General features: G+C 40.9%; 1 protein-coding gene across 1 annotated transcript; it reads right to left on the bottom strand.

Annotated features, from left to right (window-relative positions):
• Positions 1–3,444: 3,444 nt before the first annotated feature.
• Positions 3,445–17,888, bottom strand: LOC125747423 (glycerol-3-phosphate dehydrogenase [NAD(+)], cytoplasmic). Its single transcript, XM_049022660.1, has 9 exons — positions 17,871–17,888; positions 16,658–16,782; positions 12,610–12,787; positions 11,716–11,856; positions 11,282–11,420; positions 8,928–9,040; positions 6,776–7,012; positions 5,769–5,875; positions 3,445–4,237 (listed from the first exon to the last, which is right to left on the bottom strand). Exons 1-9 carry the CDS (start codon positions 17,871–17,873, stop codon positions 4,141–4,143), a joined length of 1,140 nt encoding a protein of 379 aa, XP_048878617.1. The 5' UTR covers positions 17,874–17,888; the 3' UTR covers positions 3,445–4,140.
• Between the last annotated feature and the right edge of the window lie 141 nt (positions 17,889–18,029).

Genomic DNA, 18,029 nt, shown 5'->3' with positions numbered 1-18,029 from the left:
CATGAAAGTGGGTGTCGAACGCACTAAGTGTAATGACAACCTATTACGCAGTATGTTGCTGAAGGTGATGTGTAGGAGGAACAAATGCACACCATTTACGCCATCGTAGAAATCAATCGGCTAATTAAAAGTAAAACGAAAGCTTTTTTATAAGACCAACATGTTGTGTATCTCAGCGGCTAAGTTTAATGGGGAATTTAATAATATGCACATGCACAAAAGTGAAATGGCTGTTGAAATAGCTGTACTTGAAAATTACCAAGTTGTAGAGCATATATGACCGACGCACATGTTACAAATTGTTTCGCCAAGTCGACCCGCCCATCCGAGAGCTTTTGTTAGCTCTTTTTATTATTTTGCTAGTCTTTGATCATAAGCAACTCCGGGGGCTGTTCCGGTGTTCTGCTTTCTGCTTGTTTCAAATTGACTGAAGACCTTTAATATTATGTGTGTAATGCATGTATTGCTTTTGACGGCCAGCTGAAATTTACGTTCCAAAGCAAGATAAAGTGGCACATTTGCAAAACTTTCACTTGATTTGATTTCTGTAGGTCACATAATACTTCAATACAAAGAAGAAAATGAATAATCAAACGTACAAACTAGTACGATGTCCATGATGTACCAGCTTTCTATTCAACTGTGCCAAGGTGATTTCCCGCCCAGACACATGTTTGATTATCCAGTGCTACGTCTGGTGCTGTGTATGTGCATGTTTGACATTTAGCTATGAAAACAACAGTCAAAGCCAAATAATAAAAACATTGTTTTAATTTTTCGTCATGACACCCCCAGCGTTCGGACATTTCGCACAAACAAACTGTTGAAATCGTCCCACTGAGATAATTTTTTAATAATGTACGTGTTGTATTTGTCCCATGTAATCGCTGCCAAAAATGTATGCAACTACCTCATGTGTTGTCACGGAAGGCTTCGGTTATAAACATGTGTAAGGGAGACTCGGGAATTAAAATGATATTTATTGTGAAATAAAATTCGTCTTTATCTGTGGTCTCACGTTTCTGTAAAGGATGATATATTGTTTTAAAACCAGGTAGCGTTGTGCCAAGGATTTGGTCCACAGAGCCAAGTTGAAAGACACCTGTTCCTGGATCTTATTTATGTAAAGGTTTTATTATTTATTTATTTGCATATCTCTTTTTTCCCATTAGTCCTGCGTTAAAATTTGGTTTTACATTAACGTGCATTTACTCATTATTGCCACTAGATGGCATTATTCTGCAAGCTTATAGAAAAGTAAATTGATACGATAGGACATGATGTGTGTGTCCTGTGATGGACTTGCATCCTATCCATAGTGTTCCCCTCCCTTTTACCCGATGCTGTCTATAATATGTTCCAAGTACCCTATGATAGGCTATTGGATAAACAGTTGGAAGATGATTGGACACAACTTTCACGAGTAATAACTGGAAAAAAAAGTTTTAATTTTTGTTTCCACTGTAGCCCCCACAGTAGCTCAGCATGTAGTTCTATAGCCTCACACTTCAGGTTCCTCCTGCTGTGCCAAAAAACATGCATTTAGATAAATATGTTTATTTAACCTGCCCCCCCCCCCCCCCCCCCGTCCTGGGTTGTTCCCTGCCTCGTGCCCATTGCTTCCGGGATAGGCTCCGGACCCCCCGCGACCAAGTAGGATAAGCGGTTTGGAAAATGGATGGATGGATGTTTATCTGAATTGTCTTTAGCGCTCACTACATCTCTGCACTGGATAAACTACTTATATATATATATATAGCGCAGTATACAATAGGTACGCAGTGTTTCACTGTGATATAATGACCTCAGTTAAGCAGTCTAACCTATCTAATGCCCCTTTTCTGGGTTCACTAATTATAGCTTCACCTTTGCCCGATAGACTGTCGTTATTATTAGGTGCCCGGTGGCTAGCTGACTCAGACACTATGGCAACAATTTCAGCGGGTAGGAAGTCGAATGGCAGTTGATTTTCAAAGCGGTTATCAATCACCTACCACAGACAGCCGACTTGAAGTGCTCGGTGAAGAAATAAAATGTGAAATTATTAGTCAAATTTAACAAACGATTTGTAAAATTATGCATGACATATAGAAGCGTTTACATTAAATGTTTATAATTGTGTTTGATTTAATTTATAGTTTTAAGTTTAAAATGCTGAACCTGGAAACAGAAGAAAATTGAGGACATTTTTGTACTGTATAGTGTCAATAATGTTTTGGTAAGACGATATCCCTGTTATATCTGCTGCATACATGTAGTTTAGTGCTGGAAACTCCAATGGACTCCTAGGAACAGCTGAAACATGCTCTGAAGTTCCTCTAAGTGCGTGTGAAGTGTGCATGTTCTGCTTGTTTTCCTCCTACGGTTCAAAGACACACAGCTGAGACCAATGTATGACTCCAAGCTATCCTCGGTGTATGACGTGAGCGTGTTGACATGCCAACTGGGGTTCCCTCTACTGTGTACCCGGATCAAGCAGATCCTGATCAGATAAGTGACAATTGGAAATAGATGAAGTGGAGCAGCACATGAAGCTGTAATTAGGTTAGGATCTGAGCAAAATGTTGAGGATGACCTCTATGTGCGGGAACATTCATGAGAGGATTAAGCTGTGGCCTTCAAAACTAATTAGACATATAAACCAAAATTGTGCACATGTGGGTTTTTAGGACCCAGTCAAATCTTCCATTCCCCAACCCCTTATCGTGGTGAGGGTCACCTGGAACTTATCCCAGGCAGCACAGAGCTCAAAGTATGGGTATAACCTGGACAGGATGCCAGACCACCCCTAGGCAAATGCATTTGCATAAACACCATGTGTTAGGATTGGTCTTTAGACACTAGCTAGCCTGACTTTGTGTCATACACACACACACACACACACAGAGCAGACGTGGAACCTGGGGGGGGGGGCTTTGGGCACTGCGTTAGCTGGGGTCAATGAGCGAGGCTGCGGCGTCGACACATTCCAGCGGAGCGACAACCAGCAAGTGGCACCAACGGCAGCAGAGTTAAACTTCAGACACGTCAGATATTCCGAGAATTCAGTCATTTGGTGAGAGCGGGTGCAACCTGATCATACAGGTGCAAGCCATTGGGTTTCGTGCCATTTAAAGGATTTTTTTTTTTTTAGGATAAATTATATTTAGTGGTTTGGTGTTAAAAGTGTAGTGCAGAAGATACCAGTATAACATGAGCAGGGAGGAAGGTGGTCAGACTGGAAAAGGGTAAAAGATAAGAGTGTACAGTGTCAGGAGAGGCCGTATGAGATAGCGATCAAATTACCGTGAAGTGCAGTGGAAGGGCGGGGCCTGATGCCAGGAGGCCAAGGTGCTGGCATGTAAACGCACACAGGCTGCATCTATGGCCGTGTCAATGCACCAGCTCGCATGCCAAAATACCGAGAGGCATTAAGCAGTGTAGAGTGACTGAAATGAGACCAAATTACACAGATTTGCAGCTGTTTACTTCAGAAACGATACAAACCAACACAGGATTAAAATAAAAGACAACAAGAAAAACAAAGGGACCTGGAAAGGAAGTTTGGCTTAAAACGACACAATTAACCGGTTAAGCAACACAATTAATTGTCATAACACAGAACATGACAGGTGATGAACGTGTGGGTATTTCAGGCTCTGTAAGGCACTCCTGTTTAAAAACCTGCAAGGCTCAAAAGTTCTCAAATAAGGCAACAAATAAAATGTATAAAAATGGCACGAAGATGCACCGCCAATTCACTTTTCAAAATCAGCGACATTTAAGACGGTATTCACCTCTTGCCCTTTGCGCAAATATTCCTTTTTAAAGAGTGTGTCCTTTAGCCCAGTAAAATTAAGATGTTTTAGATGTTCTAGTACAAACAAAAAATATTCTATTTACTTGCCATGATAAACATTTCGATATTAACTCCAAAGTCTCTGACAAGCCAGGAAGCATCACATCAGTGGAAACTAGAGAAAACATTAGTGGAAAATCTCCCATTTCTCAAAGGTGAAACATTAAATTCATCAACTTCCTGCTTGAGAAAAATAGATGGGGGGGCTGGAAATATTTATTAGCGCTAATTAACTCCCCAAAACATCTTCCAGTGGCACCTTAACATGTGCTGGTTTTGCCTCCATGTGAAGGAAGAAGGGGTTACATGTGCTCAGGGTGGTTTTGCAAGCAGGTGATGAACTCCTTTACTGGGTGTCCCTGATAGCAGATCTGGTAGACCGCTGTGAACAAGGGGAACCTGCAGAAGAAACAAGATAAGGTGAAGCAGCAAAGGCGGAGTGCTGATCTTATCAGGGCGAACCGGATCAGACGGCGGCAAATTCCGGTACCATCGGGACCACGAGATTTTCAGGAGAAAAGGTGTGACGGACAGAGAGGAAATCTCCAGCACTTACTAGCTCATCGTCATAAACATTAAACTTCTTCCAGAATTAAAATGCTGAATTCTAGGTAATAAATCATCCTTAGGGTAAGTACTGGAGAACGTTTAAGACCAATGTTCCACCTAGTTTAAAAAAAAAACAAAGTACAAAGACGGATATACATAATCCATGATTTTATAGATGTGACACAGGCTTCTCTGTCTTTTTTACAAATATAAATGATCTTTCATTTTGCCTGAAATGTAAACGGCCTCAGAAGCACTTATATCCTGCTTCTGGTGCAATAGCAGTATGGGGAAATACCCACAAGAATTTATAATATTTCATATTTACTGGAATATATGGGTTTCACTTGCATCAAAAAATGCAAAGATAAAGAAAATCAATTCTGGCGCCGTAAATAACCTCTCTGTCCGTCTTTGTGATATATATATACACACATACACACACACACACACATACACATACACACACACACGTTTCCCCCTTAAAGCATGGTTACACTTATAAAGGAACAGGAGAATGTTCTTCAATGTTGGGAAGCCAGGTGTGGACCAATCCAGGGCTGGATCTCAATATGCGTACTTGACCGTACTTGTGATCTCGTGTGCCCATTTCACATCATCTTCCACTGACGAAGACCAGTTCTAATACTAAGATCACAAGATCAGAGGACGCTAAAAATCCCTGGATACTGGTCTTTCTCCACCCCAAATATCAAGGACACATTGGGTGCATCCTTGCCAAATGAGAAAAATCCCATCATTCATTGCGTGCGGTTGTGATGGCGGAGGAAGAAGGTACAAACCGTAACTGTATTACCTTAATCAGAGTAAGCTTTCCGTCATTTCTGTCACATTGGATTTTTCCTGCTGTTTTTTCACGTTTTTTGGCTTGTGAAACTGCTGAACTGGAATTGTTAACATTCACGTATATGATTTGTACAAAGCTGAAATAAATGTGAAAATTCTATGGTAAAACCATAGAATCATGCCAGGAATATTTAATAATTTAGACTGGACATTTCGATTATGTCTCATTTATTAAATACTATGATAAAAATGACAGCCGGGGTAATCAGCTGAGTGTACAGCATTGTGTACACAAGTACACATCTGTCTCAGTTGGTGTGTTCTCCGTCCTTGTGATCTTGTGAGATTGTTCTTGGAAAGCAAGTTTGCAAAACCAGACCTAAGACCACAAGTATGGTCTTTATGTTCTTGGTACTGAGATTCAGCCCAGGAACCACACAATTTCATCAGGATTTGCCTGGTTACCCAGAGCCGGCTTGCAGAGTCAGCCGATCTGCAGCCTTGACTGAAATCGGACTACGACTGTCAGGATTGGTCAGATACATCAGGTTTAAATAACAGTCTCACTGCTTACTTCTCCACCAGGTTTTTGTGCTTGAGGATGTGGTTGACTTCCAGCGCTGTTGCTGGGCCCTGCAGCTTCTGCCCGTTCAGCATCTCCTTCTCCAGCTCCTCGATTGACTGCAAAGGCGAGAAAAATCCAGCGTGGATGCAATATACTGGAGTTGGAGGGACTTTATTGACACCTTGTTGATGTGCTTGAAGAGGCTTATAACTCCGTGCTAGCAACGGAAGAACCGCAGCTTTGAACCCCATAGTGTGTCAATCACTCTTCTACCTCCAATGGGAATCATGGTGCGTTCGTTTTTCTCCCAGAACTCGGAAATTCCGAGTTGAGTGACATCACGTCCGACAATCTCCCACCACCACATCTCGGAACAAACATGGCTGCCTCCATGAACATGCTGCTGTGTGTTGTTGCTTTATATTTTAGCAGTTTTGGAGTAAGATTTTTTCCTAAGATTTTTTTGGAGTAAGACTTTTTCCGAGAGACAGACAAACAAGAAACGCAAACTAGTCAAACCACATTAAAAGCTTTATAAAATATTTTCGTACATTCATAGCGATATTCTTTTCTCGAGAGGCAACAAAAACTACAAACAAACCAAAGACACTAACAAGTCACGATATGGTATTCTCTAAATCGAACACGTGCAATTACATTTATAATTATTAATACATTTAACAAAATAAACATTTTTAAAGATTTATAAAACAGAATTACTGTTGAGTGTTTAAGCTGCCATGTTGAAATTACGTTACGGGGAAACTCAGGCAAGAAAATTCTGTCCGACATCGTCATAAAAGAGGCGTGTTTCCGACGTTTTCATGCCAGTTGGAGAGAAATAATCGAACGCACCATCAGTAATCAATAGAAAGTGAGTTAAAGCTGACATCTCACAATAATCCCGCCCACCATAGGTGTGGAACACTTGTGTCTGCCATTGTGCCCTTCCCATAAGGCACCATTCATGTTTGCCGATGTGATGATGGCGTATACGCCCATGAGCACAGCCTCACCTTCCCCGTTTTGACGAAGGCCTCTGCGATCTTGCGGTTGCGGCCGCCGTAGCAGGTGGTGATGAGGTCGGCCACGCCGCAGCTCTCCAGGAAGGTGGCCGGGGACACAGGCCCGCCGGTGCAGAAGATGCGGGCGAAGGCGATCATCTCCATCAGCCCCAGACGGATCACTGCTGCCTTGGTGTTGTCCCCGAAGCCGAGACCATCACAGAAGCCTGCACCCACCGCCACCACGTTCTTGTGGGAAAACGAAAAAAAAAAATAGATGCGCAAGTTGACAAACGAATGGGGAATTTCTTGGTCAGTCAGTTCTTCTGCATTGTGGACCATCTGTTCATGTCCCGTTACCTTACTCTGTATTACATTTAAATTGCACATGTATCCTATGTCGTATATGTTAAGTTTTATTTATTATTCATTCTCTATTGTATACTATTTATATCCTGTTGTCTTCTTCCGTTTGCTATTGTTACTTGATCCAGTGAGCAGTGCCAACAAAACTTTCCATCAGAGGTGGATAGTTCAACTTCAGAAAGTAAAAATCCAGGCCAAGGTCTTATTTCAGGCAAGCAGCTGAACACTCTGTGACTGTGACTCTTTAAAACAGGGGTCTGAAACTCAAATTACCTGGGGGCCTCGGGCTATGAATCTCACAACAAAAAATAATCCCATCTTTTTCAACTTGAAAATTTAAAATTCATCTATAAAAAACAGGCCCCTGCTCAATAAAAGGAAAAAAAACATTAATACAGAGCTGAGATTTAATTTCACGATTATAGTGACCAAAATTATGCTAAAAATCTACTGACACACAAAATGTAATCATTTCAGCAGGTTCTACATTGAAAATCACAAATACATTTAACAGCAGTATGTGCTTTTTGTTTACATAAATATTAAGATAATAACTAAAACCCATGTAAACATATGAAAATCACATCATCTCCTAAGCTGAACTATTCACTGAACTTCAAACAAACACAAATAATGCTTTTACATTGTAGTTATGCGGGAAAATCCGTACAGAAGAAGGAAACTAGTCTACATTGTTCTGCTTCAAGAATAAATAAATACAAATGTGCGCAGAATGAATTCTTAGCAAATGCGCATTCAACTTGACCTGAGGTAAAGCTTCAGTGTACATTATTGACAAACTATTAGCAAGTTAGACAGACAAACCTTGACATTTTCCCCCTACTCCCAAGTTCCAACATCATGCACTGAGCTAATAGTAAATTTACCTGGCATTAGCTATAAAGTAGTAAAAATGCGTAAAATATTACCACACCAGCCTCAATCTTCTTAAACAGCTGAAAAATCACAAGAGTGCTGTAACTGCTATTTCTGCCATGGTTTTATTGACACTAAACGAACCCACGTTGCGTGCTGTACCCGCATGCCTGCATCTGGGAGACTTATTACCTTTGATTGGTTCAAAGCGCCATAGGGCCATATTAAATAATACAGGTAAAACATGTCACGGACCGTGTGATAGTGCCGGCTGGTAGTTTGAGACCCCTGCTTTAAACTCACCTAGTTGGTTGAAACAAAACCCTGGTCTGGATTTTTACTTTGTCATCGATCCAAGCATCTTCCATATCCTGTTCAATTTAAGGTTAGTGTGAGCCTGTAGCCTATCCCAGGAAGCACAGGACACAAGGCTGGGGACACGCATATCATCACACCTCAGGGACTATTTCCTGGGACCAATTCACCCAAAAGTGGCTTGCAATGAAAAACCCACATGAACAATTCCATCCATCCAACACCATAACTGCTTAATCTCATTTGGGGGTCGTAGGGGGGACTGGAGCCTAGTCTGGGAACAATAGGCACAGGCAGGAACCAACACTGCAGGGCATGCACACTCACACAGCCACACTCACACAATTACGGGGCCAACTCAGAGTCACCAATTAACCTATCAGAGACACTTTTCGACTGGGAGGAAACCGGAGCCCCCAGCAGAGACCCACATGAACATGAGAGCATACAAAGTCCACATAGAAAGGTCCTACAGTAACATTTAACCACTGCACCACCATGCCGCCCCTTATTCAGGTACTTATATACCAATATCTTATGTGCATTCCTTGTTTCCAAACCAAAGCATCCTGTGATTTACATGCATCTGGCCAGAGTGTCAGTGTACCTTCAGAGCTCCACAAATCTCCACCACATCTGACTCCTCCACCACCGTCACACGGAAGTTGGGCGTCTGCATCAGCTCTTTCAACAGAGGTCCGTATTCTTTGTTCTTGCACCCTTGAAGGAAACAGAAGACATTGTGTGTGCAGAGGAAAGCAGAAACGTCTTTCAGCATCCAGTCCTACTGCAGATTTCACCGTAAGACTTCAAGCCAAATCACATCTTGTTCTTGTGTGGACCACTGAGCATATCAGTGTTTAGTTGACTACAATTCCCAGGGTGCATTTTCTCACTGTCAGGGACATTGTTTCACTTCAGCTAACACTGTTTTAATTGGCATGACATGATTGTGACTACTGACAATCACACTGTCACTCCTTTCCAGCTATCAACTCCCCTAGCTAAACATTTTGTCATGCTGTATTGAAAATTTAAGGCCGCCAGTTATCTGAGGTTTTTTTTATGCCTAAATTATTAAATGAAAATAAACCACAACAAACACATGAACCTTCCAGTTTTCAGTTCATTTTTGCTGAGATTTTAATTTACAAAATTTTAAGTAAGCAACAGTTTACTTGAGGGGACACAAATACTCAGTTACTGCTGAAGAACAAATAATGAACAAATATAGTAGCTATTCAAGATGAAAGATGTCATGATTCATTAATGATGAACAAACATGAGATCAGTAGTTCATTAGTATTCTTTATGACTTCTCCCTTCAGGAATTCACTAAGATTTACAGAATTAACATATATAGTGAATATAGTACTTGCTTGAGAAAAGATGTGTGACCAGTCATTGATGATGAACAAACATGAGATCAGTTTGTAAGTAACACTTAGTTTGTGGTTAATTAATACCAAAGTAATATCATATTACTAATAATAATAGTAATAGCATTATTTGTGTCCCCTCAAGTAAAGTGTCACCTTAAAGTATTTATTATTATTCAAAACAACAATAATAATAATCTAAAATGGAATTATTTGTGGTGATTACTGTGAAGGTTTAAGTCTAATATGTCTGGTACATGTATATTCTGCAGAAGAGTTAAATGTTTTTGTTCTCGAACCCAGGACTAAAGATTGCTTAAATACAGCTGTCAATTAATTAACACTGGTGTTAAAAAGGGTTGGATTCAACACTGAAGCCATGTCCCTTCCCTCAAAGGGGGAAAAATGTGTTTTGTTCTGATGTTGCTCTGACAGCCTGCATACTTGGATTTAACTGCATCACAAGCTTAATACTGCTTCCAGTAACTCCACTGGAGAGTGCAGTGTGTCAGGCCTGACACACACTTTTTTGGCAACGAGCAAATGTTTCACATTCATTTTGATTTCAACCAATGTCAGTTAGCATTTCTATGGCAATCTGGGCTGTGTCTGTACAGCATACATTTTTGCCATGTTTTGGGGGGGGGGGGGGGGGGTTTACAGCAACACAGATAGTTGTTTTGCACGATAGCTGCGCACAAATTTTATAATTCATTCAAAATCATGCTTGTGTATATTTTATTTTCACCTGATTAGATGCTAACTGCATTTCATTAGCTATGTACACAGCACAATTAAGTCGAATCGAATCCTAATCTAATCTGATTTCAATAGTTCCTTTGTTAACTAAGTAAATGTATAATTTATTTTGTGGTGAAATGGGTTCATTTGTGGCCAGGACCTCGGATGCACTGAGGCCTCGAGGATCCAGCATTTAGTAAATATACTCCACTCTAAAGATCATTCACTGAAAGCCAAACATTAACAGCAGAACGTTAGGATCTCCAGGTTACAGAACTAATTAATTACGTCCAACTGCCTCACAGAGACACAGCTACATCAACGTCAGAGTAACCAGCAGTCAGGACTGGACTGAGCAATAGGGAATTAGCAAATTAACGTTAGTGCATTGAAGGTGCTTATTCGGCCTGTGGATATTTTTGTGTCCTGTGTCCCATGTGTGTCTTTTATTTTGCCAATTTATGTAATTTTTTTTATAAAAATTCATTTCAGTTCCAATCTCATCTGATAAAAACTGATTAGGACAAAATGTCACCATTTCATTTAGCCAATACTTCAGATCTTTAGTACTGTTTTCTTTGTGGATTCCTCTTAATTTCAATTGCTTAGGGGTTTATTGGACTCCAGGAACCCATTCCAAGAATGTGAGATTCAGGGTAATTAAGGTGTAAGAGGTTTTTTTCTGAGCTGAGTTTCCTAACCCTTCCAAAGGATCCTGCCTTAGGATTCCAGCTTCTCAGGTGGGTCGTGTATCAAAATAAGACACCTGAACCTTGAGCCTCTTCAACACAAAGACACCAAAATATCAGACACAAAAGATGTTTTCCACCAGACGTCTTACCAATGGTGGTTTCACAGAATTTTTCATCGGCAACTTCGTTGGCAATGTTGGCACCCATCAGTACCGTCATGGTGATTCCCAACTTTTCCCGGATGACGTCTGAGATCAACTTCAGCCCCTCTGGGCCCTCATCTACACCCTGAGGAGAAAACGTCCAACGGCGTATAAGATATTTCCTTCAGTGTAGCTAAAGCAACTCAAAACTGCCTTTATTGCTGAACCTTTCTACGGCTAACAAGTGTAGTTGAGGGTGAACTAAGAGATACCTGGATTAAATGTTCTATATTAACTAAATATGAAGATATGCATCTTAAAATTTACTTTCCCCCCCCAAAAGACAATGTTGTCTTCGTAAATGACGTCTGACTAAATTCATTAGCATGCTGAGCGTGTCTGGGCCCCCGTTTTGCTGATTGGTGCTAAATCACACACACCTTGATGAGGGACATGCCCAGGGCATCCTTCTTGATATGATCTTTGATGCCATCACACACTTTTCCGACGAACTGGTGTGGCACCACAAAAACAAGGATGTCTGCTCCTTTCACGGCATCGGGCAATTCCGGGACGGCTACCTGCGAGATGAAAAGAGAAGATGCCCTCAGGAGGTCACTGAGCACTTTGTGCTTCCAATTCCAGGTGGCACTTCATGGAGCGCCAGCGGCGTTCTTCGCAGAATGTTTTCATTTCGCCGACAGTCCATGCTGCAATTCCACCTGTCGCCTTGATAACTTCTACGTGCTCACCAGCTCTCCATATAAGAGTCAAGTTAAACCCCGTAGCTCTAATTAAAACCACTGCAGGTAAATTTAAGATGTTTTCCCTTATGATGTTGCCGGGCGATTAATTTGTTCGGATTTCTGAATTTGGAAACACTCATCAATTTAGAAATATTGCGTTCAGGGGCACAACAACAATATAGTGGGAAATTAAGTTATAAAGAAGTTATTAGATTTCTCAGCTTGACCGCAAAACAAAATTATGGCACATAGCTTTTCGTAATTTGAAGCACACAGCATTTTTGCTCAAAGGCAATGATTTCGATCGTGTTGCTCGATTTCGAAAAACGATCAGTGTATTCCAACTGTGATATTAATTTACCGAAATTCATCCTACAAAGCCACCAAAAATACATACACAAATATGTTTGAGTTTTGGTCTAGTTCTTGTACATTAAGATCTTGTTATAACCCGCAGCTTAGTTAAATCAGATCTGCGACGGCAGTGAATAAACTCAGTTGGTTTGGGATCTGTGGCCATGTTTGGAAGGTTGTGGGTTCAAATCCTGTGGCTGACAGAGCAAAGATTTCACTTTTTCACAGTCTTACCACATTCGAGGGTAACTTGTGCCCGGGGAGATACTTGATGTTCTCGTGTTCAGTGTTGATTATCTCTGTGAGCTTTCGGCCATTCACCACTTCCTCAAACACCCACATGTTGACAGTCTTGTCAAACTTGGGGTTCTGGGCCACATTGGCACCAACAATTTTGGCTATAGCAGAGCCCCTGTGGAGAGCACAGATCAGAAACCAAGGGGTTATTCTCTCAAATATGCCGGTGAGGGCTGGCCTTAAGCAAAATTTGACATAAGCCTTCCCAACCTGACAGGCTGATCAGATGAGGGTGCCCCCTGGTGGCTACTGTGCCCTAAGCACCTAACACTTAATTTCTGCATAACTTCTTCCCTTTAACCTTTCAGGCGTAGTTTTTTTTTTTTTTTTTTTGCTGTGCAGTCATCCCTGATTAATACTTTCCCACAATTCATTTCTGTCAAAAACTAGACTAAAGGGTAACACCACTATGCAACTTGGAAGCCAGGGTCCAGAGTTCAACTCTCTTACAACACAGGGACAAAAGCTTACGGGAAACAAATCTTTCATGAATGTCCATCACATTTTTCACATGACATATAATTAAATTAGAATTCACAAAAATGTAAAAACTGCAAGGTTCCACAGATTTATAGCAGAAAATGTCAGTGTAATGAACTGAAAGTAAACAAAAAAATGTGTTATATATGCATGACAGAGGCATAACTTTGGTTTGAACATTGGGAGGGGTTGAGGTCAACACCCAGATATGTGCCCTTGAGAGGTAAAGTGGGCTGTCCCACAATTGTGCCTATACCCTACAATTGATATATATCATAGGTAGCACAGAGGTATGACTTAGATAATAACAACTTATCCAATTGAAAATATTCAATAAAAAGGGGGTAGGGGTCAAAAATGTGAGATAGCCCACTTTACCTCTCAAGGGCACATATGGTCATGGGCGGGGGGGGGGGAGTATATTAGCCGGTTTTAATTTTTGGGGAAGTTACAGCCCCCCATCCACCGGTAACTTATGCCCATGATGGATGATATGAATATTTTGTGAAAAATAAGCACTTCGTATTAGCTTTGTACTTTTCTGTGAAGAACCAGAGTTAAACCACTATTAGCAGATACAGGTCAGGAAATCGAGGTGAAAAAAGACGACTGCAAACATTTCAGGGGTGAGAAAACAAACACGATATTTTAGTCCAAAAGAAACCTGTTTAAAAAAAGAAACACATATGATTAAGCAAAACAAAGATGAAGTTAATGTCAGCAACAGATGATCTCTTCATTCTTCCTGAATATTTACCGTCTGATAGGATGCCGACATGCTTATAACATTCACGATAGAGGACGTACCAAACTCCCACCCCTCTCAACAAAAACAAACGAACCCTCATCTCCCTAGCTACCTCCGTCACTCAGTGCACATTATTTCTCTTATTTATTTAATGATTTAGTTTTATAGTACAAACCAATAGGCTAAGTCAATTAAATTGTAACTGGTGTGGATTTTTTTTAAAAAGGTTGCACATATGGTCTGGGCATACATGAATAGCACTGTACTTTTATGTTGACCTCCCAGACATACAAGTAACATCCTGCAGCCTGAAATAGCAGCGGGTTCACCAGGAACCCTCCCCCTCGCCTGGTGCACAGGCCATCTCAGATCTCCACACAAAGGGCAAAGAAGCAGCATTGAGTCCTACTGAGGCATCTGGGATTTCCTGCACATGGCCTGTGTGGGTTCCCCTGTACGACGGTGCACTGACACTCTCTTCACGAGGAGGTCACTCTCCATACATAATGTACCCACAAGTTAACCTCCCGCATCGGTTCAGGGTTAAACAGTCAACGTAAGGCAAGAATATCATTTCAAATTCCTTATTAATAAACTGTTAGAGAAAATGCAACTAAATGCACGCTAACTGACTAAGCTTGACTCAAGATTGCTGACAAGAATCAGAAGACAAACCTTGGTTTGTAAGGACGAAGAGTTCGATTAACTTTGTCGTACTGTGTCAGTCAAAAGTTTGGACACGCCAAGCCGCCTATGAAGGAGAGTGATAGTGTCACCACACGTGACCTGGCCACCTGACTGAAACACAGTACAAATGGTTTTGGAGGTGTTTGACCAGAGTGTGAACGAAGTGGCCAATGACTGCTCAAAATATATGGGACTTCCTTCAGGACGGCTGGAAACGCATCCCAGAAGGCCACCTCATGGAACTGGTGTAGAGGAGACAGCAAGGTCAACCAGTCCCTGGATCAGTTGGAGTTATGTGCCTTACTCAATGGCCCAATGGGGGGGGGGGGGGGGGGTCACTCTACAGACCCAGGGATTTGAACTGGCAATCTTCTGAGTCCCAACCCAGCAAATTTCCCCCGCCAAACAATTTTTAAATACTTTTATTGGTCAGTGCATAATTCCATACATGTTATTTTATAGTTTTGATGTCTTTATTGTAAAATATAGAGAATATTACTAATAAACCTTTCTATGGGTAGGGTTTTGACTGGTACTGTAAATACATCTTAAAACGGGAGGGGCCTGTACAGCAATATTTTTTATCTAGCAAGTTTGGCCACTGATTGCCAAGACAACCCTTTGCCCCACTGAGTAAGGCTCACTAAGGACTGACCCCCAGGTGGACTAATGCAGCTGTGACATGTTGCAAGGAGATTAAGACCCTTGGGTGGACAGAGACTTTGCGAAACTGAGACTTGGCACCATCTCCATGACTGCCTGGCCTTAACAACCCCCACCAGTACTGTTTTTAAAAGGAACAATATGAGAGAAAACGACGCACATTACAGAGAAACACGAAATGCTAACATAAGGCAATAAGAGAAGGACATCAAAACATCCCTTTCATATATACTATATATATACACCAATTTCTATCAGTATGAAGGAGTAGCAATATGGTAAAGTAAAAATGTATTTTGCCAGCTGCTCTCAAAGGTACTGATCATACCTGCCATAGTGTGTATTGTAAACACCTGGGAGTTTTTTTGGGTGGGGGTAAAAGGCCATTGCACCCCCCCCCCACCCCAAATCTACCAGGAAACACCAAGAAGCAAAACCTTTGCCTGTGATGTCAGAACTAGGTAAACATACACAAAGCTTACTGGATTAAAATGGCAAAATGTGGACTACTTGTGTGTTAGAGTGTCAGGCCAACTTCTTTCTACTCAACAGAGCAACTGTGATAGAACCAGTAAAACATCTGAGCAAATGTTTGTTCTTGATAACAGCCTGGAAAATGCTGAGCATGCCAAGAGAACAGAAAATGAAAATGTTACTTAAGGACAGAAGTAATTTCCTTTATAATTATTACCGATAATGCCATATTTTGGAAGTCTGGTTAATCTTTGATCAATATGATTAAGGATATGTGGTGAAGTTGTATATCGCAAACAAAATAATCGGGAGGGGTAAGGATTTTGACAGGTGGCTGAGCCTAACACCGGCACTGGGACATTAACAGTGATGCAACATTTCTAACAAAAACAGACGGAATTGCATCCCGAACAAGACAGAAGAAGCTTCTAAAAACTAGAGTTGGAAAAACTTACGTCCAGAAGTCGACGAACCTGTTTGACATGGGGACATAACAGCATAACATACGAACAACATCTGCAAACTATAATCTTACGTCACTAAAGCTGTGGTGTAGTGTTACCTGGGGAGGACAAAGCTATACTGAAGTACTTGCATTACACGGTTAACTGCGCAAGAAAAGCAGTACACCGGCAACCTGTTGTCAAAGTGCACGTCAACGAGATTAACGTTAAAGACGATAATATATACCAGCATTTAAATTTTATTATATATATATATATATATATATATATATATATATATATATATATATATATATATATATATATATATATATATATATATATAAAATTTATTTAGTGCATACTTTCCTTTCTGATACTAAGGATCTTTCTCATCAAAGAAAAGGAGAAAAGAAAAACAAAAAACAGACATTAGATTACAAGGCAGGGGATAAGAAGCCTGTATTTGGCGGGTATGTCACTCACTCACCAGTTGCCAGAGCCGAGAAGGCAGACTTTCTTGGGCGCTGCCATTGTATGCGACCTTCCGGAGAGGATTGCAGCTGCGGCCGTCCGACGTCCGCCAAGGAGCGCAGCTTCGCACCGGCCGCTGAACTAATAAGTATTTATACTCAGCATGCTGGAGGCTGCATAAATCACGCCCCCTGCTAGCGCCTGGATTATGCTCCAGGGGGTAAAAATCGCCTACCACGAGTTACCGATTTGGTGCCAATGAACCGACATCTATATAACGGAATATGTTACCTTAAATTAAATAAATAATATCGTCCCTTCTCCGTACTACAGTCGTATGGAATAAAAAAAACAAAAACAAATAAAAACTAGTTAAAATTTTAATTCATTTTTACGTACATATCTAAGAACCAAATGTTTTTTCCCCCCGGAGTGAAATGACAAAATAAGACAGGACTGCCAAGGACCGACAATATAAATAACGAACTAAAATTACGACGAGAAAGAAATACAACTCCCAGAAAGCCACAGTCCAGCTCAGCCCGATGGTTAAATGAGAGTGACTAGAGATCTGCAAGCTCTGCGATTCTTATTCCGATTAAAGGGCCAGACGCTTTATCACAACTTGAAGATACCAAAGATGGTTCTACATGGCCCACTCCAAAACGTTGTTAGTCCGGGGAATGAATAACCTTCATCTGACCCATATACCGAGCGAATTCTGGATGAATCTCGGTATGTACATAACAGCGGAGATCATTTTTACGCATATCTTAAATTATTTTACGTTGTTTTTAGTGCAGCTATTAGCAAGTAAAACCTCAAAGGCCCTTAATAATTTGTGACAGTGGGCTATTATATTAATGTTTTAAACAGTTCGGCGCACCAGCTGTTTGGCAATTACATGGTTAGGGATCCCTGTCTGGAAACAGAAGACTTCAAAGGCTAATGTGTATGACATTAAAATAAATGAATATATAGTACGGCCGTACTATGCTCTAGACAAATGCAGCAGTGTAAAATGCCATTATTCGCCAGCGATTTTAAGGCTTTGTTAGGCGACTTTCAGTAAACAAAAGTACATCCTTTTATACAATATCCAGGAGACAGACTACGCAAGAGACATTTGTCCCTGAACTAATTTATGAAAAGCGATGCGTACATTAACAAGCGTTAAATACAACGGTGAAAATGTTTAGCACCAGTTATCTATTTAAAATATGACTCACCATGGTTCAACTATTCAAAGTCCTCCATGTAATTCCTGTGAATATTCATGTCAGAATCCAAGGGTGAATCCATAAGCTCAGTGCATAGTAACATCCTATTCAAGTACAGTGCAATGAAGCACTCTACTCAGGTGGACATCTTAAAGGGGAAGCTGGAAT

Source organism: Brienomyrus brachyistius, chromosome 8 (assembly GCF_023856365.1).
Source record: "Brienomyrus brachyistius isolate T26 chromosome 8, BBRACH_0.4, whole genome shotgun sequence".
Lineage (NCBI taxonomy): Eukaryota > Metazoa > Chordata > Actinopteri > Osteoglossiformes > Mormyridae > Brienomyrus > Brienomyrus brachyistius.
Note: the sequence above shows the minus strand (reverse complement) of the source record. Positions and strands in the feature narration are given on the sequence as shown.